This window comes from Oryzias latipes, chromosome 11, assembly GCF_053564925.1.
Source record: "Oryzias latipes strain Hd-rR chromosome 11, Olatipes_Hd-rR_3.1".
Taxonomy (NCBI): domain Eukaryota; kingdom Metazoa; phylum Chordata; class Actinopteri; order Beloniformes; family Adrianichthyidae; genus Oryzias; species Oryzias latipes.
The window spans coordinates 14,511,023-14,529,233 of record NC_136247.1 but is presented as its reverse complement, the minus strand read 5'-3'; the positions used below and the strand labels follow the sequence as shown (position 1 = coordinate 14,529,233).

Genomic DNA, 18,211 nt, shown 5'->3' with positions numbered 1-18,211 from the left:
GCTCTCATTCCCTCCACTGTTTCTCTTATTAAACTCATACTTACAAGCACATTGCCTCTCTATTCTTCCACTTCTGCTCCTTTAACCTTCATTCCTTTATTCCTACCTCGGTTCATCCTCTAGCCAGGAGATCCTCTTCTTTTTTTTGTTTGCTCTTCATCTTCTGTGGTCCTGCTCTTGCCTCCTCGCCTCTCCTCTTTCTAACGCTGAAACTCTAAAACAAGGAAAAATGAAAGGAGTCTGACTGAAAATGAAACTCCTCAGAAGTTTCATTCTCTTAGGGAAAGTCTGAACTGCATACTCTGCTCTTTCACTGTTGCTTATTTTATCTATTTACAGCCACAAAATACTTTTTTATTTTAGTGCAGAAAACCTCCTGACAGGCTTTCTACAACCAAACTTGTATATTTGGAATATGTTTATATTCCAAAAAGTGCAAATATTTTCTCAAATCTGCTATATTATTTTCTTTTTTAAATACATCACTGAAGAATGAAAGATTCTGTTGTAAAATTCTAATAATAAAGTATGAGCTCTGGGGCAAATATTTTTTCAAGGGCCCTCTATATCACCCAGATTATACAAACATACGCATAGTAATGCATGTCACAACAAAAAAGACATAAGACATGACATAATGCTCTTGATCATTCACAACATCATATACACTATTTGTTTTTTATTATTTCTTTCTGTCTTGTGCAGCATAAAAAACATGCTTGGTTCCTCCAGATCCTCCATGAAAACACTTAGATATTTTTCCACCTGGAGTCAGACCGCTGAAATGAGTCTCTGTGACGCTATTCCTAAAGCAGTTTCATTCATGCTGCGTCCAGGAATCATCTCTTTCAGTCAAACCCGTGAGTTGTTTTTTGTAGAAGAGCTATTTTCAGGTTTCGAAAAAACAAAAAACAATAATTGTTTTCAGAATTTTAATGAATGAATGTTTCTGAACTTTTACTGTGTTCCATCCATGTTGCTCCACTCATCGAGAGCTGGTTTGCGGAGGCAGAGAGGCTTCCTCTGGTTCTCTGGAGGAACCCTAAGGTGCTCCCAGACAGACAAAGTCCTGGGTCTTCCCCAGGGCTTCCGCCCAGTGGGACCTGCCTGGATCCCCTGGGAGGCATCCCGGAGGCAACAGAAAGAGATGCCCTGGCGACCGTAACTGGTTTCTCTTGTTTAGGAGGAGCAGCTGCTCTAGTCCGAGCTCCTCATTCTATGCTAATGGAAGCGCTCTGGAAGCAACTTCGGCCCTTTCTAAACAAGCCAACGCTGTAGTTATTCCAAACCTTTAATTGTGTAAATCAGCTGGACATTTTCAACCAATCAGTGTGATTTATATCATTTGCTTCCTGTAACTGCAGACATAAACTTTGATCTTGAGTAAGAAGATGCTATAGAAACAAATATTGTACTTTTGCAGAAGGTCCTGGGCCCTGGGACTGAAGCCCCAGTGAGCCCTATTAGAGCCTTACTTCTGTCAATATTCAGTAAGGTCTCTTCTTTCATCTGAACATGCAGTTGATGTCTTTCAGGAGCATTTTGATGTATTGATGGAAAAGAATAACTTTTAGAGCAGCATTCTGTACGGTAAAGCTGACAAGTGAATTTTAGTTGTCTGACTGCATTTTTTTTCTTTCATTTTCCTCTCCAGGAAAAGCACAACCTCAAGTACACCACCCCCATCCGTCACCACCCTCCCTTCACCCTAACAGACTGCACCCACTGCCTCAGGTTCCTCAGACCTCACTCAGCCTGACGTGCCAAACACCAGACAACCTCCCCTGGCCCACCCCTTACCCCATGGTGGCCCCAGGGCCCACCCTCTCACTGCTGTTGGCTGTCCTGGCCTGCATGGGGCCCGTGCGCCCCTCGCCCCCCCTGCTGCTCCGGCCCCGGGAGAGAGAGAGGGACTCGGGTGGTATCAACATAGCCGTAGTCCACTCTGGCTCCTCCCTGCTCCCGGAGGCGGCGGTGGTGGGAGGCGCGGGGGTCGGCGAGCCAGGTGGTGCGTCCGGTCTGGGAAATGGTCCTGGAGGAGGAAGGGGAGTCACGGACACGGCTTCACTGGCAGAACTGACTGGCATGGGGTCTGTTGCTGCTTCCTCGTCATATCTGGCGGCTCTGGTTGGGGAGACAGTGATGACGCCATCGGGTCAGGCCAACGTAATCTACCTGGCTGTGAATGAGAGCAGTCCTGGAACCCTGCTACTGCAGCTGTGTGAGCTGCTGGCCACCACACCCCTGCAGGTAACACCAACTGAACCAATCACACCACTCGTCCTTTTTGCACTTATGTTTTTAGTAACTCACTGCACTGAAAATTCTTTTTTTATAGTATGTTCTAGTGGCATTTTCCTCATGATGGAGGACATCTATCAACAACAATGAACTTAATATTGCATTTCTGAGAATTGTTTTTCATTAAATTGTTGTGAATCAGGAGCAGACTTCTCATTTGACATGTTGAAAATACAATGGCCAGGCCACAAGCTTCCTGCTCTGCTCGATTCTGATGCATCCACTTGTTGACTACTAGATCTATGTACATCTATGTTTTCATCATCTGAACTGGCATATGGATCAGAAATGGAGAGCTCCAGCGTTGCTCACCATTTTTGTTGCACTGGTAATGTGTGAGGGGCTGTAAGCTAGCAGAAGAGAGTGTAAACAGGGAGCTCTCAGCAAAGTGGGGGGGTTTCTCTGTGCCAACTTTTCTGCCAATAACTTAGAGGCGAATTTAAAATGAACTCTTGGTGCTCGGCAGAAACTATGTCCTGGAAAACAACATTTTTTTTTTTTATTTTGCCTAAAAAAAGGCATAATTAAAAGACAGCTGGTAATGCATTTACAATAGATCAAAAATGGAGTGGGGCTTTAAGCAAAAGGTTAGCAGAAGTAAAAATATTTTTTAGACCTAACCACATAGATGAGAAATACAACAACTGATGAGACGAAGACTGAAGACGGCCTTGAAACCAAGCCCAAATTTAAAACAAACAGATTGTACCAATGATTGTAGTTCCTCCAAAAACCATCAGAGGCAGCTTTTAAAATGAAGCATTTTATAATTGACTGCCATTTTACGAAGTCCAACTGTGGATCGAAAATAAACCAAAGCGCATTCTAGCTTCTGAACACTTTTTATGTATTTTAAAATCATTTTTGCTTTCGTTATTTTCAAAGACAGGGAATGCATTTGGTTGGTGCAGCACAGAGAAACAGAGCAGATGGAAGCAAAAGGGAACATTTCCATACTCGTCAAAAATAACCTAAAAGGCTGTAAAAACTACATAAAATCTGACTTTAGTGACACAAAACAGAGCTGTATTTCATTTTTTTTTTTAAAAAAAAGCAAAGCAACATGAAAATGTCACATTCATCTGACTTTTGAATCACTGCTGGGAAACCTTTGAGTTTTATTGACAACGGTAGAATTTTTCTTGATGCATTGGTGGAACATTAGTGCAAATCGCTCACAGCGTGCACGCACTCTCAGCTGTTAAAATACTCTGTGTTTAATGTTGTTCTGCACCCTTCAGTTCCTTCAAAGCTGTAAATTGTTTCCACTCAAGTCTGATGGCAGTCACAATTCAATTATAATGTGAAAGAAAACTGAAAAATCAGCTTTTAACAAATAGCTCAAACTGAGCATAAAGACATGCAGTGCTATCTGTGTAGAAGTGACTGTGAAAGTCCCTCCTGCAGCATATTTACGTAAAACTTTGGAATGTTAAAGGTGTTTTTTATGTCTGTGTATTAAAAATATGAAATATAAAATTGCACATAATCTTATTACTAAGCACAAAAATGGCTTTTGTTCTAGTTTTTTCTAATTATATTTCTAATAGTGTGAATACTTTAATCCTTCTTCATAATCTGTAAAACATATTCATGTCTGACAGAATGTGTCAAATTCAGGGGTAAGCCTGTTAAACATACATTTATTTTCCTTTTTGAAAAAAGAGCTGAGGATAGTCTTTTTTTTTAAATGGCACAAATAGCTTATAAATCAATTGTTCTTCCACCTGAAAGTATTGAAATTTCAGGAAGAATATTTTACAAGTATTTAATTAATAGAAGAAAATAAAAAAAGTTTAAAAAAGCAGGGAGGTGAAGTAATAAGGTCAACATTGGATGTCACATTCATGAAAATACAAAATCAAAATTATCAACCAAATGTGAAAAAATATGATTTGTTCAGTAACTTCCTTTTCCGCGTCAGCACAACAGTGACCAATGACTGTTGCTTTGTACAATAAACAGAGAAAAAAAGCAGAATTAAGGTGATAAATACATATGTATGCGTATGTGCATTTTTGTGCAACAGTAACAGAGACATTTTAAATTTAAGGAAAATCCTTAGAATTTACCTAAAGTGGTCTCTAAGCTTTAAATCCCATTCTTAATTGATCCATTGATCACATTTGTTAAGTAAAATATAAACAAGTTGAGTCGTCTGCATAGGTGTTGTATGAAACATAAATAGTGGAAGATATGACCCATAAGGAGCATGTGACGGTTAAACAACAGAGGTTCAAGAATCAAATCCAGAGTAACGTAGCATGACGCGGAAACACCTTCATATTTATGACCATCAATGAACTGGATGATAGATAACGCCAACCATCTTTCCAGAAGCCTTTTGTGGTCTGTAGTATCAAAGGCAGCGCTAAAACCAATGTTTTCTTGAGTTTATGCAGAGAGAGAGATGCCGTTTGACACCCTAACAAGAGCAGTGTCAGTGTTGTCTAAAGCCTGTCTGAAACCTGCCTGAAAGGCTGCTTGTGTGGGTGGGTAATAAATGTGCATTGCTGTGTGGGGACTACCCACCGCAGTGCCTTGTCTGTGTTGTGCAGTTCTCGTGCCAAACTGATCACAGCAGATCGGGATGCTCTTGATCACTAAGTGGTAGAAGCTGGAGCACATTGTTACTGTTTAGGGGCAGCAACTGAGAAAGAAGGGTCCCCCCAAGCTTCAGTCAGAAAGAGCAAGACCAAGTTATTAAAAAAAGAGATTTAAACTAAATTAAACAAAAGTTCCAGGATGCCAATGAAGGAAGAGAGTATGGAGGTGATGTGGTCATTCTTTGTTTTGTGAGGAGTCTTTCTGCAAGGAGGAGAGAGATCAATGTTGGTGGAGAGTTTGAGGCTGGAGGTGTTGGTGCAGAGATGGGGGTCCATGGAAGTTGATTTTAGCGTGGTTTTGTGTGTTCCTCTCTTCCTCTGAAGACAGCAGACTGTTGAGCGACTTGAAAGCAGCAGAACAGCAGGGTTTCTCCTGACAGATTTTTGCAGTTTCACTTGAAAGTCACTTTTTTATTGTGTTTGTCTTTTTTGTGTGAAAATCTTAAAATCAGACCAGAAAAGTGGATTAGAGCAGATTTTTTTCTCATCCGATGTGTCACAGTTTATTCTGTTAGACCGCCAAGGTCAGCGCGATGTGACCCCTAAACGTTTGACAGTGTTTGATTGGCTCTATGCCACCAATGACACAAGTTCACGAGCGTGTCTTCATTCCTGTCGGAGCTCCGTGAGTGATTTGTCATCTTTTTTTCCCATTAGGGCCCGTTTTGGCTCTTTCAGGTAGCACTTTGTACGGGACATTTCCAGGTCCTGTCTGGAAGGTGTGTGGACATCAGATGCTTCCCAGCAAGAGCGAAGCTGTCAGCTGCACTTAACTTCAATTTGCTCCCTGAATCACAGCAAGAGAACAGGCGTAAAGTTATTAAGCGGCTCAAAATCTCTGAAGATCCACTTCGTGTTGTTACATTAATCAAAGAGGAGAATTTCATGCGTTTACGCTCTGCTAATGACACGCCGATGATGTTTTAATCACAGGATTACATCAGGGTCTAATGCAGAGACACAACTATGATCTTAACTGGAGTATTTGACTTGTTTAATGTGAGCTTCTAAGGTCTAATACGACTGACTTGTGATTTCATCAATCATGACGTGATTCAGGTCATTGGGCGGTGCACTGACCTGCAGGACATTCAGCTCCTTTTGTCCATAAGAGAAAGGAAAGTGATGCAATGCTCTTTATCTGTTTCATCTCTCAAACTTTGTGTTGCTTGCAGGGCCTTGTGTTTGAGGAGGAGAGGCCGCCGCCACCCAACCGCGCCCCCCTGGCTCCCATGCTCGAGTTCGTCTCCGCTCAGACGGGGGTTCCCGTGGTTGCTGTTGGGGGAGGAGCTAGCTTGGGCCGCGAGCCACAGGTGAAAAGGGATTACTCCACGTTGCATCATCAGAATTGTTTGTTTCATCGCAACTGAAATACAAACTTGGTGTCTATTAGAAATGAGAATTCATTTGGACAGAAGTGTAAGCAATAGTTTACCAAAAAAAAAAAAAAAACAGCTCCCTGTTACTTTCTTCCAACCCAGTATGCTCAGATAAAGAAAAGATATAAAGACAGATTATCTTCAAATAATTCATTGAAAAGTTTTTTGAAAACTATACTCTAAGAGTCCCATTTAAAATAGTTTTGCGTTTGTGGATTAAAAGAACCATTGAGATCAAAAGAGGAATTTAGCTTTTGCAACCAGACTGTTGCAACTTTTAAATCCATCCTCCATTTTTAACTGCACATTTCAAGTTATTTAAAACCACTAAGAGGTTGCACAGCCATGTCTAAAGAAAATAAGACGACAACAACAACAACAAAACAGTGTAACGACCCTGTTTGCATTAGCGTTTTTATATTTTAGAGTAAACAAAATGTATGTGTTTTCTAAGAGATACAAAATTAGCACTAGGTGGATATCTTATTCTGCTCTTCTAAGGATAAGCTTCACAGTCTCTATGTTCAGCAATGCACATTATTTTCATCAAATAATGAAGAAACACAATTTTTGCCAACTTAACTTTGATTAAATCTACTTTAGACAATTTTTACTTTTGCAAAAAGAACAGGGCAGAAATGCTGCAATCTGCAAATTTTAGTTTATTTTTCTCTACCAAATCTGAGCTGAATACATTTTTTGATTTTCAGCTGCCTTTCATAGGGTTTCAAGATAAAAATAGACATTTGAACTAAGACTAAACCGATGCTAAAAATGCATGCTTGAAAATTTAGCAGCTAAATGAAGAGATTCCAAGTTAAAATAAGTCTTAATTTTATTAGAATCAACTAGATTTTGGATGAAATTTTGGATAAACTTATTTCTTTCTGTAAATATTCCAGGCGGAAAAGAAAGGTGAACACCTCACCAAACAAACGTCATAAGCTGACCATTTAAATTTTAAAACTGTTTGTTTTCAAATACGGCCATATGTCCGATCTTCCTGTAATAAGAGGGGCTGCTTTGACTGCTTCCAAGAATTTTAATCTGTAAAAGGCATGCTGGATGTGGATTTGGCTCAGTCGGGGTATTTTGGGTTCTAGAATAGCTTTGCACTTGAGGAATGTTTTACAATGAAACTCTAATCAGAGATAACAGCCTTTGGGACCCAATATCATGCCTGTTTCTGGTGCTCATCAAGAATCAATCAATTCTGCGTCCATAGCTCTTCTCCTGTCGTTACATGAAGTCTGGGTTTTATTGTTTCTGGTGAGTGGACAGGTGTGCCCCCTCCCCTCGGTACTTTTTCCCTCATCGATTTATTGTCTTCGTCTGACATTCATTGGGATGGGAATATCTGATTTATGTTCCACGCTAGAGCTCCGCTCAGCCCCACTCCCTGTTTTGTTTTTGACCTACTTTAGTGGAGCAGAACCTGAGGTGAGTCCTGTCGGTATTGATGGTGGGTGTGTGTGTGGGGGGGGGGGGACTTCCCATAAGTTACTTCTTTGATCATTCCTATGCACACAGATGTATCCTTAATGATTAATTTACCAACAAGCCAGCTCTCTGTCGGTTTAACAAGAAAAAATGGGAATAATGGGAATAATGATTATTTCTACAAGAATTTGACACAAAAGATTGAATAAAAGGAGGATGGGTCTATGCGCACTATTAGTCTAGTAATGTAAGCTTCAGTACTCAAATATGTATTTATGTGGTTTTTTTTTGGAGGGGGGGAGTTTTATCCATCTCTTCATCTTCACAGGTTTAAAAACCAAAACAGTTTGTTCTCGTTTTAACAGAAATAAAAGCAATGAAGAAAAATCTGATGGAAATACATTTCTTTTCATCCTCTGAGTCCTTCTGTTTGCTCTGAACACGGCTGAAGCTGCAAAGGCAAAGGGCATCACCGTTTCTTTCATTGACACTAATTTAAAATTGTACCAACGAAGTTCCGGCGGGAATGTCAGGTTACAATCCAAAATACTGACCTCCTCAGAAGACAGACATTTTTTTGCATGTTCACTTGATGTTTAATGTTGTTTTTTTCTTTAAATCCACATTTAATGGCCACATGATCTTTATATTAATTACACAAAAATAAACGCTGTATCATCAGTAGTGAGGGTTTTTCTCCAGAGAAAACATCACACAACTTGCCAGTCATGTTTAATTGCACCTACATTAAACTGCTTCAAGGTTTGCAAAAGTCCAGTTTGTTTGTTGGATTAAAAAACAAATATGTCCCATTTCATCAGAGAGACAGGTTCCACACAAATTGAGCTGGCAATTAATATGATGACAGACTTTCTGTAAAAGTGCATGTGTAAGCTTTAAAAAAGCAAATTATAATTTCAGCAAACCATGAACATATGCCTAATTTTGTGGAGGCTTTTTGATTTTTTTTTTAGTCTGTATTTTGGGATTTATATCAGTCACTTTCACATTTATGGCTTATGAAATGCGTGGATATGTTTAGAGGGTTGCTTAGGTATAACATATTTTCTGGATACCATATAGAAATGCAAAATATAAAAAAAGTACTTTCTAAACAAATGTTGGAAACAAAAGAAGCTTAAATCATATTCAATGTGTTCATATTTTTTTAACTTTTAGTTTATTTATTTATTTTTAGTTCATGTTTTTTTATGTTTTCATATTTTTTATATTTAATTTAACATTTTAAACATCTTTTGTTATATCCCATCTTTTTATGGGTTTGTTGGCTGACATGATATCTTGGTTTTCTGTTTATTTAGCCAAATCAATTATTAAGCTCTTTTTAATATAATTGCTTTTTTCTTATTAAGTAAAAATAAATGACCATGGGAGTATTTCAGGCAGGCAATTCGATCAGTGTGTTTAGCTGGTTACTTCAACTCACCTGTTCAGCGTCGTACTTAAGTTCCAGGTGTGCGGTCCAATCCCACTTCCTCCATTTCCACGAGCTCTGCGTTCATCACGCACCCCTCCTCCCTGGCTTCCACCTGTGAACTCCGTTAGGGGTAGTTTAATACCCAAAGTTTTCCATGGAGATCTTTGTTTTATGTATCTAAACGGAGCCTTATGCCAAACTAAAAGAAATATGGAAATAAATCTTCCTTATTGCATGAGTTGTCTGACTGAAATGCATTTAGAAAAGTTTCTTCACTATTTTTTTTTATATTTTGCATTTCCTAATAGAAGATTTGCTAGGTTCCTCCTTACTCTCTTTTCCTTCTTCTTTCCACAACTGTTTTTTTTTTATGTCTGACTGTTATTACTGCCTTTCTGCCTTCAGGAGAGTGGCTCCATCTACCTCCAGTTCACCTGCTCCACCATGCTCCAGCTTGAGGTCATCTTTGAGGTGCTCGAGGAATACGACTGGACTGCCTTCTCCGTGGTTACCACCCGTCACCATGGCTACGAGGACTTCTTAGCCATGGTGGAGGGTATGACGGACGGTTCATTCATTGGCTGGGAAAAGAGAAGCGTTGTGGTTCTCAATGTGACAGATGACCCTGGTGGGACCCGAACCAAACGGCTGCTCAAAGACAATGAATCCCAGGTAGGAGGGTCACGACAAGTTGACTTTGATTGTTCGGTGCAGTTTTGCCGTGAGAGTAATCACGAGTGTGTGAAGTCAATTTCATAAATGAATGTTCCCAGAACACCTGCCACTCATTTGCACAAGCGTGAGATTTTGAATTCCGTTGCCTGCAGCTTTGATGAAAGTCATTAAAAAAACTCTGCAGAATCTATCAGCAGCAGATGGATCTCAGTAACAATTAATGCCCTGTGCAAATACTGTGTTAAAAAAGAATTAGAAAAAGTATAAAGTGACAAATGGTGTTCCACACTAGCAACCAAGCACTTTCATTTACAAATAACCAAGATGCAAAACAACACACAGATGTGTCTTGAATGGTTCATTTTTGCATTTTTACAGTTTGTCACAAAGTCTGTTTCTGCCAAAAAAATAAAAAAATAAAAATAATAATGCAAATTTTAGCATGACAGTCATTTTGAGGACAGTAATTCATCAGGATTTTAAATGTTAACATAAAAAGAAAACAATAAGTGTCAAAGACACGTCAGAAGATGTTAGCATGTGCAGTCTAAGAACTATCTATCAAATGTTTTATGGTACCGTCAAACAGCGCATGTGACACACATTCTTGAACGCGCATTTAGTCCTTGCTGTTCACACTGGACTGTTGCTACTCGATACTAGCGTTCTCTATGTCTGCGACCTATAGCTGGAAGGGGCTTAATGCAAAGTGTAGAAGGGGTGCAAATGTTATGAACCTTGCTCCAGGCTTTTTCTTTCACACCTCTATTCCGATGTATGTCAGACTTGGTGTCATATAATTCTGGCCTGGCACAAACCACAATTATTAATTAACGTTTGCTCTTCCGTGAATGAAAATGGACTCTATCAATACGTCACTAACAAATTCAAGTCCATGATTGGTCAAAGTTCTACCTGCGTCACTTGCAAACTGTGTTCAATGGCTTTGTGTTTTGTTGGTAAAGCTGACAATGGTCGTAGAAACGTATTTTGTTTTTTCTGATAAAATTTGGTATTTTATGTTTGTGAACGGGTAAATAGAAATGTACCAGTGAAACGCTTTGGGTCCTAAAGCAAAGTAGAAACGAGCTATACAAAGATACCCCATTAGCCGTCTAACTTTTTTCTACAAGCCATCCCAGTCCGGTTTTCATCCATGTCACAATACTGAAACCGCCCTCCATATACAGTTACCCCCATCCTCCATGTAAAGAGTCTCATTTGACTCCGCCCTCTCATTCATCCCCTCAAACCACCTTCATCTTGGTCCACGGCCTCGTCATCATTGATTACTGCCCCACAAATACCACAGTGAGCTTCAGCTGGTCCAGAACTCAGCTGCTCAGATAATTACAACCCCCCCCCCCCCCCACCCCCCCAACCCATTTCTCCACATCACACCTGTTCCACAGCAGCTCCACTGGCTCCCTGTCAAATTCAGAATTGACTACAAGCTCCTGCTGTTCACCTTCAAAACAATCCACAACCTGACTCCCTCATACCTGTTCAGTCTCCTCCACTGCTATTCCCTTCTGTTTACTCAGATTCCCCCCCTCCCTTCATCTGACTGTTTGTCTTATCTGCCTCAGGACCATGGTTCAGCTGCCCTGCTACTAAACTTTGGAACTAACTCCCTCCAGAAATTACGATTATTAACTCTCTGACTTGAAATCTGAACCCAAAACACATCTGCTTAAACTGCTCTATTCACCATATTTCACCAGTTTGTTTCACTGTTGCTGTTTCTTTATTGTTTTAATATTGTAATACTTCATACATTTGCTGTAACTATTTGTACTAGAAGGACCTGAACGGCGCTTCAAATTTAATTTATGGTGATGATGATTATTATTATTATTATTGGTATTATTATTATTATTAGACGAGTGAAAAGGGTATTTAAAAAAAATAATCAGATTTACCATCATTTAGATTTTTAGCTTGATTAAGCACCGACCATACAAGTTGAAAGAGAAACGACAAATGTAAGACTTGGTTTCCTAAACTTAGTGGCCCACAAACCGGCCAGGCAATTATTTGATCAAATCAAATAAACACCATATGCAAATGTAATAAAAAACGGGGGGGGGGGGGGGGGTACTTTATTTATGCCCAAACTGCTAACGTATTATATATAATATAATGTGCTAACATTTTTTGATAAAAGGTTCAAAACAGCAAAAAAAGATCAATTATGCAAAGACTAAAAATAATGCAAATACTTTGAAAATATTTTTGCAAATACTTTTGAATACTTTGAATCAAATTTTAAATGTGTCATGGTTTTCAGGCGAGACAGACCCAGATGCTGGAACTCAGAATGATCAGTCGGGTAAGTAACTTGGTAAGTGAGTTTAATCACAGGAAAAGTTGAAGAGAATAAATCCTTTGACAGGAGGGAATCCGGACGTGGCTCGTGGCGAGGCTGGAGGGAACACCGCGGCTGGCGGACTCCGAGCTTGGTTCAGGACGGCAGATGAGTGACGGCAGACTTCCACACAGGTGACCTTCGTTTGGGTAAATCCTGAGACAGAGAGGCAGAACATGAGAGCAAGGCAGGACAGAGACATGGGACTTGAGCAGGCTGACCAGGCGTAGTCACCGTTAGGAGTTAACGAACTGGCGTCGATGAATGGGTTGGATCTCCTTAAGAGTAGGCAGGTTGATGAGATGAAGTGGTCACAGCTGGGGGAAGTCAGGAGCAGAGCTGAGGGGGCGGGGCAGACCGAGGCACCGTGACAGTACCCCCCCCCTAACGACCGCCGCTGGGCGGTCGAGGCCGACGATCCGGGTGGGCGCGGTAGAAATCGGAAATGAGGGAATGGTCCAAAATGAGGGAACGGGAGATCCAAGATCGTTCCTCAGGACCATAACCCTCCCAGTCCACCAAGAACTGATAACCGCGCCCCCGGCGCTGGACATCCAAAACACGGCTGACAGTAAACGCCGGAGCGCCGTCGATGAGCCGGGCGGGTGGTGGGGAAGCGGAAGGCGGGCACAATTCACTGTCCATAACAGGCTTGATCTGAGAAACGTGAAAGGACGGATGGACTTTGAGGGCTGCCGGAAGGTGAAGACGGACACATGAGGGGTTGATAATGCGATCTATGGTGAAAGGTCCAATAAAACGTGGAGCCAGCTTGCGGGACGTGGCCTGGATCGGAATATTTTTAGAAGATAACCATACTTTCTGGCCCGGTTGGTAGTCGGGGCTTGCCACCCTGTGGCGGTTGGCAGTACGGCAGTTATCTTCCTTGGAGCGACGGAGGGCCTCTTGAGTCTGGCGCCAAATTAGTTGGCAGCGTTGAAGGTGGTCTTGGACAGATGGAACGGTGAGATCTAGTTCATGGGATGGAAACAGAGGAGGTAAATAACCCAGAGATGCTTCAAACGGTGACACACCCGTGGCAGAGGAGGGATGTGTGTTGTGGGCGTATTCGATCCAGACCAAGTATTCAGACCAGTCAGAGTTGTTCTGGGCGGCTAGGCAGCGGAGCGCAGCTTCCAGCTCCTGATTGGCCCGTTCTGCTTGTCCGTTCGATTGGGGATGATACCCAGAAGTAAGGCTGACGGTGGCACCTAAGGCAGAACAGAAAGCCTTCCAGACTTGAGAAATGAATTGTGGTCCGCGGTCGGACACAATGTCTGCAGGGATACCGTGGTGTCTGAAGACGTGATTTACCAGGACCTCTGCTGTTTCAGTGGCTGTGAGTAGCTGAGGGAGAGGAATAAAGTGGACAAACTTGGAGAATCGGTCGATTACGGTGAGAATGACTGAGTTACCCTGAGACACGGGAAGGCCCGTGACGAAGTCGATGGAGATGTGGGACCAGGGACGGTTCGGCGTGGGCAGAGGCTGCAATAACCCCGAAGGTGGAGAGTTGGAAGCTTTAGAACGAGCGCAGGTAGAGCAGGCGGCGATGTATTCTCTGACGTCCTTATTCATTGAGGGCCAGAAGAAGCGTCTTCGTATTAGATGGAGTGTACGAGTGACTCCTCCATGACAGGCGATGCGAGAGGTATGAGCCCAGGTGATGACTGCCGACCTTACAGATGCGGGGACATAGAGAGTGCCGTTAGGAGGAGTGGGGTGATCGGGTTCCTCACCTTGCGCCTGAATAACTTTGGTTTCGATGTCCCAGATGAGATTGCCGATGATGCAGGTTTCAGGAAGAATGCTGGTGGTAGTCTTGGAGTGTTCGGTGTCACAGAATTGGCGTGAGAGGGCGTCCGGTTTGATATTTCTACTGCCGGGTCTGTAAGTGATGGAGAAGTTAAAGCGGTCAAAAAACAAACACCAGCGGGCTTGGCGGGAGTTGAGCCTTTGGCAGAGCGCAGGTATTCCAGATTTTTATGGTCTGTCCATACTATGAAAGGTTGAGCCGCTCCCTCCAGCCAATGACGCCACTCTTCGAGAGCCAGTTTTATTGCCAGGAGCTCCCGATTGCCCACATCATAGTTGCGTTCCGCCGGAGATAATTTCTTTGAGAAGAAAGCACACGGTTTTAGCTTTCCGGATGTTTCTTCACGTTGGGATAAGACAGCTCCAACCCCGGAGTCGGAGGCGTCAACCTCCACCACAAATTGCCTGGAAACATCTGGTTGAATGAGGATGGGGGCTGATACAAACAGTTTCTTAAGATTACTGAAAGCGGCTTGAGCCGTGGAGTCCCAGAGAAAATGTATAGCAGTGGATGTGAGACGTGTGAGAGGCGCGGCGATAGCACTGTAATTTCGAATAAAACGGCGATAGAAATTGGCAAAGCCAAGGAATTGCTGAAGCTTTTTACGTGACGTGGGGGATTCCCATTGGGAAACAGCGGTGATCTTGGCAGGATCAGGTCGAATACTGCCAGCTTCAAAAATGTATCCGAGGAAAGGGATGCTGGTAGTGTGGAACTGGCACTTTTCGGCCTTTACGAACAACTGGTTTTCGGCCAACCTCTGAAGGACAAGGCGCACATGGTTCTGGTGGTTCTTGGGATCTTTGGAGTAGATCAAAATGTCGTCTAGATACACGAATACAAACTGATTTAGAAAATCTCTGAGGACGTCGTTGACCAAGCGTTGAAAAGTGGCAGGAGCGTTGGTTAGCCCAAACGGCATCACAAGATATTCGAAATGACCTAGCGGAGTATTAAATGCAGTTTTCCATTCGTCGCCTTCTCTCATACGCACGAGGTGGTAGGCATTGCGAAGGTCGAGTTTAGAAAATATGCGTGCCTCCTGAATGGAATCAAAGACCGAGCTGATGAGTGGGAGAGAATATTTATCTTTAATAGTTATTTGGTTAAGTTCGCGGTAATCTATACAAGGTCTGAGTGATTTGTCTTTCTTCTCGACGAAGAAAAATCCGGCCCCGGCTGGGGAAGAGGAGGGACGAATGTGACCCTGAGCTAGGGCTTCCTGAATGTAAAGCTCCATAGCTTTCTTTTCGGGACCCGAAAGGTTAAACAATCTTCCCTTGGGCAGGGTGGCGCCCTCGAGAAGGTTGATGGCACAATCATAAGGTCTGTGCGGTGGTAAGGAAGAAGCCTTCGATTTACTGAACACGGGTTTTAAATCATGATAAAGGTCCGGAATATTGGAAAGGTCAATAATTTCGGGTTCACTGCTCGAGGGCGTGGAAACGGAGGATAAGGCCGATTGGAGACAGTGACCCATGCAAAAATCACTCCACCCCCTGATAGTAAAACGGGACCAATCGAGGTGAGGATTATGGAGTTTAAGCCACGCGAATCCCAATACGACAGGAGTCTGGGGTGTGCGAGTGACAAAGAACTGAATGAACTCGCGGTGATTCCCCGAGGTAATAAGCATAACCGGCTTGGTGCGATGGGAAATAATGGACAGATGCTGTCCCCCCAACCCAGCAGCATGGACCGGAGAGGGGAGTTGTTCAGTGGGTAACGCTAAGCGCTCAACGATACTCTGATCTATTAAATTCTGTTCTGCGCCTGAATCGACCAGCGCCTGAAAGTCAAGAATTCGGGATTCGTGGCATAACTTGACCGGAACAAACAAGAAATTATTATGAGTGGGACAATCCCCCCGCGACCGGTCTCTTAACGGGGGGTTCTGGAGTTTAAACGGCGGGAGCATTGATTAATCTGATGGTCTAATTCTCCACAATAGAAACACGCACCTTCGTTGCGACGTCTAAGCCGCTCCTCGGCGGTGATTTTTGAATGCCCGATCTGCATAGGCTCTTCTGGGATGGTGCGAGGAGTATCAGACCGAAGAGTGGTGTTACAGTCCATGGGAGTGACGAGGGGGGTTAGCGTAGTAGTCTTCCTGGTCACATGACTCCGACTCCCGTTACGTTCCTGTAGCCTGATGTCGGAGCGTAAGGCGGCAGCCGCTAGTTCCTCGAAAGTGTTAGCCTCCGGCTGGGTACATAGATGATCTTTGATAGCTTCGTTGAGGGACTGGTAAAAGACCCCACGGAGAGCTGGATCCGACCATCCAGCCTCCACAGCCAGGATGCGGAAGTCTATGATATGCTCACTAACGGAGCGGTTTCGTTGTCGGAGTGAAAGGAGCTTGCGTGCTGCTTCGTCTTGCTTACGGGGCTGATCGAACACCAACTTAAATTCATTAATGAATCGTTCAAAAGGTAAGTATGATATAGGATTGGCGGCTAAGAAAGCCTGAGCCCATTGTAGCGCTTTACTGCGAAGAGAGTTGATGACTAGCGTGATCTTACTGTGATCGGAGTAGTAGTATCGTGGAGCTTGTTGGAAGAGTAACTGGCACTGGAGGAGAAAGCCCCCGCATGCTTCCGTGTTGCCGTGGAAAGGTTCCGGTTGGAGACGGAAATTTTCAGGAGTCGTGACGGCGGCGGAAGAGGGGTTGTTGCCGGAAGTCGCGGCCGGAACTGTAGGAGCAGAAGCGGAGGCTTGACTGGTGATTTCTGTTAATGTTTGTGACATACCATCGAGGCGCCGAAAAAGTTCCTGTTGAGCCGATGCTATTTGGGATAGCGCGTCAGCTTGGCGTCCCAGGATGATTCCTTGTTGGCTCACGGCGTAGCGTAGACCATCTGAGTCAGCTGGGTCTGGGTTTTGGCCAGTTCGTTCTGTCATGGTTTTCAGGCGAGACAGACCCAGATGCTGGAACTCAGAATGATCAGTCGGGTAAGTAACTTGGTAAGTGAGTTTAATCACAGGAAAAGTTGAAGAGAATAAATCCTTTGACAGGAGGGAATCCGGACGTGGCTCGTGGCGAGGCTGGAGGGAACACCGCGGCTGGCGGACTCCGAGCTTGGTTCAGGACGGCAGATGAGTGACGGCAGACTTCCACACAGGTGACCTTCGTTTGGGTAAATCCTGAGACAGAGATGCAGAACATGAGAGCAAGGCAGGACAGAGACATGGGACTTGAGCAGGCTGACCAGGCGTAGTCACCGTTAGGAGTTAACGAACTGGCGTCGATGAATGGGTTGGATCTCCTTAAGAGTAGGCAGGTTGATGAGATGAAGTGGTCACAGCTGGGGGAAGTCAGGAGCAGAGCTGAGGGGGCGGGGCAGACCGAGGCACCGTGACAAAATGTTTTGTTTCTTTTGAGTTGTCGGAAGTTTGAACAGTATCTTTTGGTATTCTAAAGGTATACTGACTAAAAACAAAAAGCACAATGTCTTCTCTGAGCCTTTGGGACTCTCTATTGATTTCAATGGGATTCAAGTCCTGTAAAAAGTTATCCAAAGTTCCAGTAAGATTGTCCTTAATGAGCGTAGCTTTTGACCCTAAAAGGTACAACATTTACAAAACCAGAAGTGAAAAATTACATTGTCAAGTTTCTCAGGCAACCCAACTGTGTGTATTCCCAGCTTTGCTACAGTCTACTTTTAGCTGCAGAGTGTGTAAACCCTACATATATTCAGGTCCAGACAAAAGGCCGGCTTCAATTAAAAAAAACAACAACAATTACATAAACTGTAGAGAACTCAGAGCTGCAGCACTCTCCAGTGGATTACTTCATCAAAATGAAGAATGAGCATCCTCTGCATTGTAATTTTAACTGAATCATAGGCACTGAAGCATTTTTGGGTGCAGGTCATTATCTTCCTTGTGACTTATCTTTGAAAATCTGCATTTAAATAAGACTACCCTCTCTCTTAATATATGTATTAACATATAAACGCTTTATATTAACATATAAAGGCTTTCATCTTTGAAAGGTTTTTACAATAAGGTGACCTTTGTAAAAAAAAAAAAAATAGTCTGTGTGAGCCAGAAGCAGTTAACTGTAAGAAAATGTTCCAAAACAGATCAATGACTGTTATAAACTTGAATAATAGTCTGCTCTGCACCCAATCATTATAATGTTTTGAGTATGTATTTTTCAAGATAAATGTCATATTTACAGGGGGA

General features: G+C 42.9%; 1 protein-coding gene across 1 annotated transcript in view; it reads left to right on the top strand.

The window, feature by feature from the left end:
* Positions 1-18,211, top strand: part of grin2da (glutamate receptor, ionotropic, N-methyl D-aspartate 2D, a) — a 366,952-nt gene that overhangs the window by 109,329 nt on the left and 239,412 nt on the right. The window contains exons 2-4 of the mRNA XM_011480970.4: positions 1,655-2,250; positions 6,083-6,220; positions 9,570-9,836. Of these exons, the coding sequence (XP_011479272.2) occupies positions 1,804-2,250; positions 6,083-6,220; positions 9,570-9,836 (852 nt within the window). The 5' untranslated portion in view covers positions 1,655-1,803. The remainder of the gene's footprint in view (positions 1-1,654; positions 2,251-6,082; positions 6,221-9,569; positions 9,837-18,211) is intronic.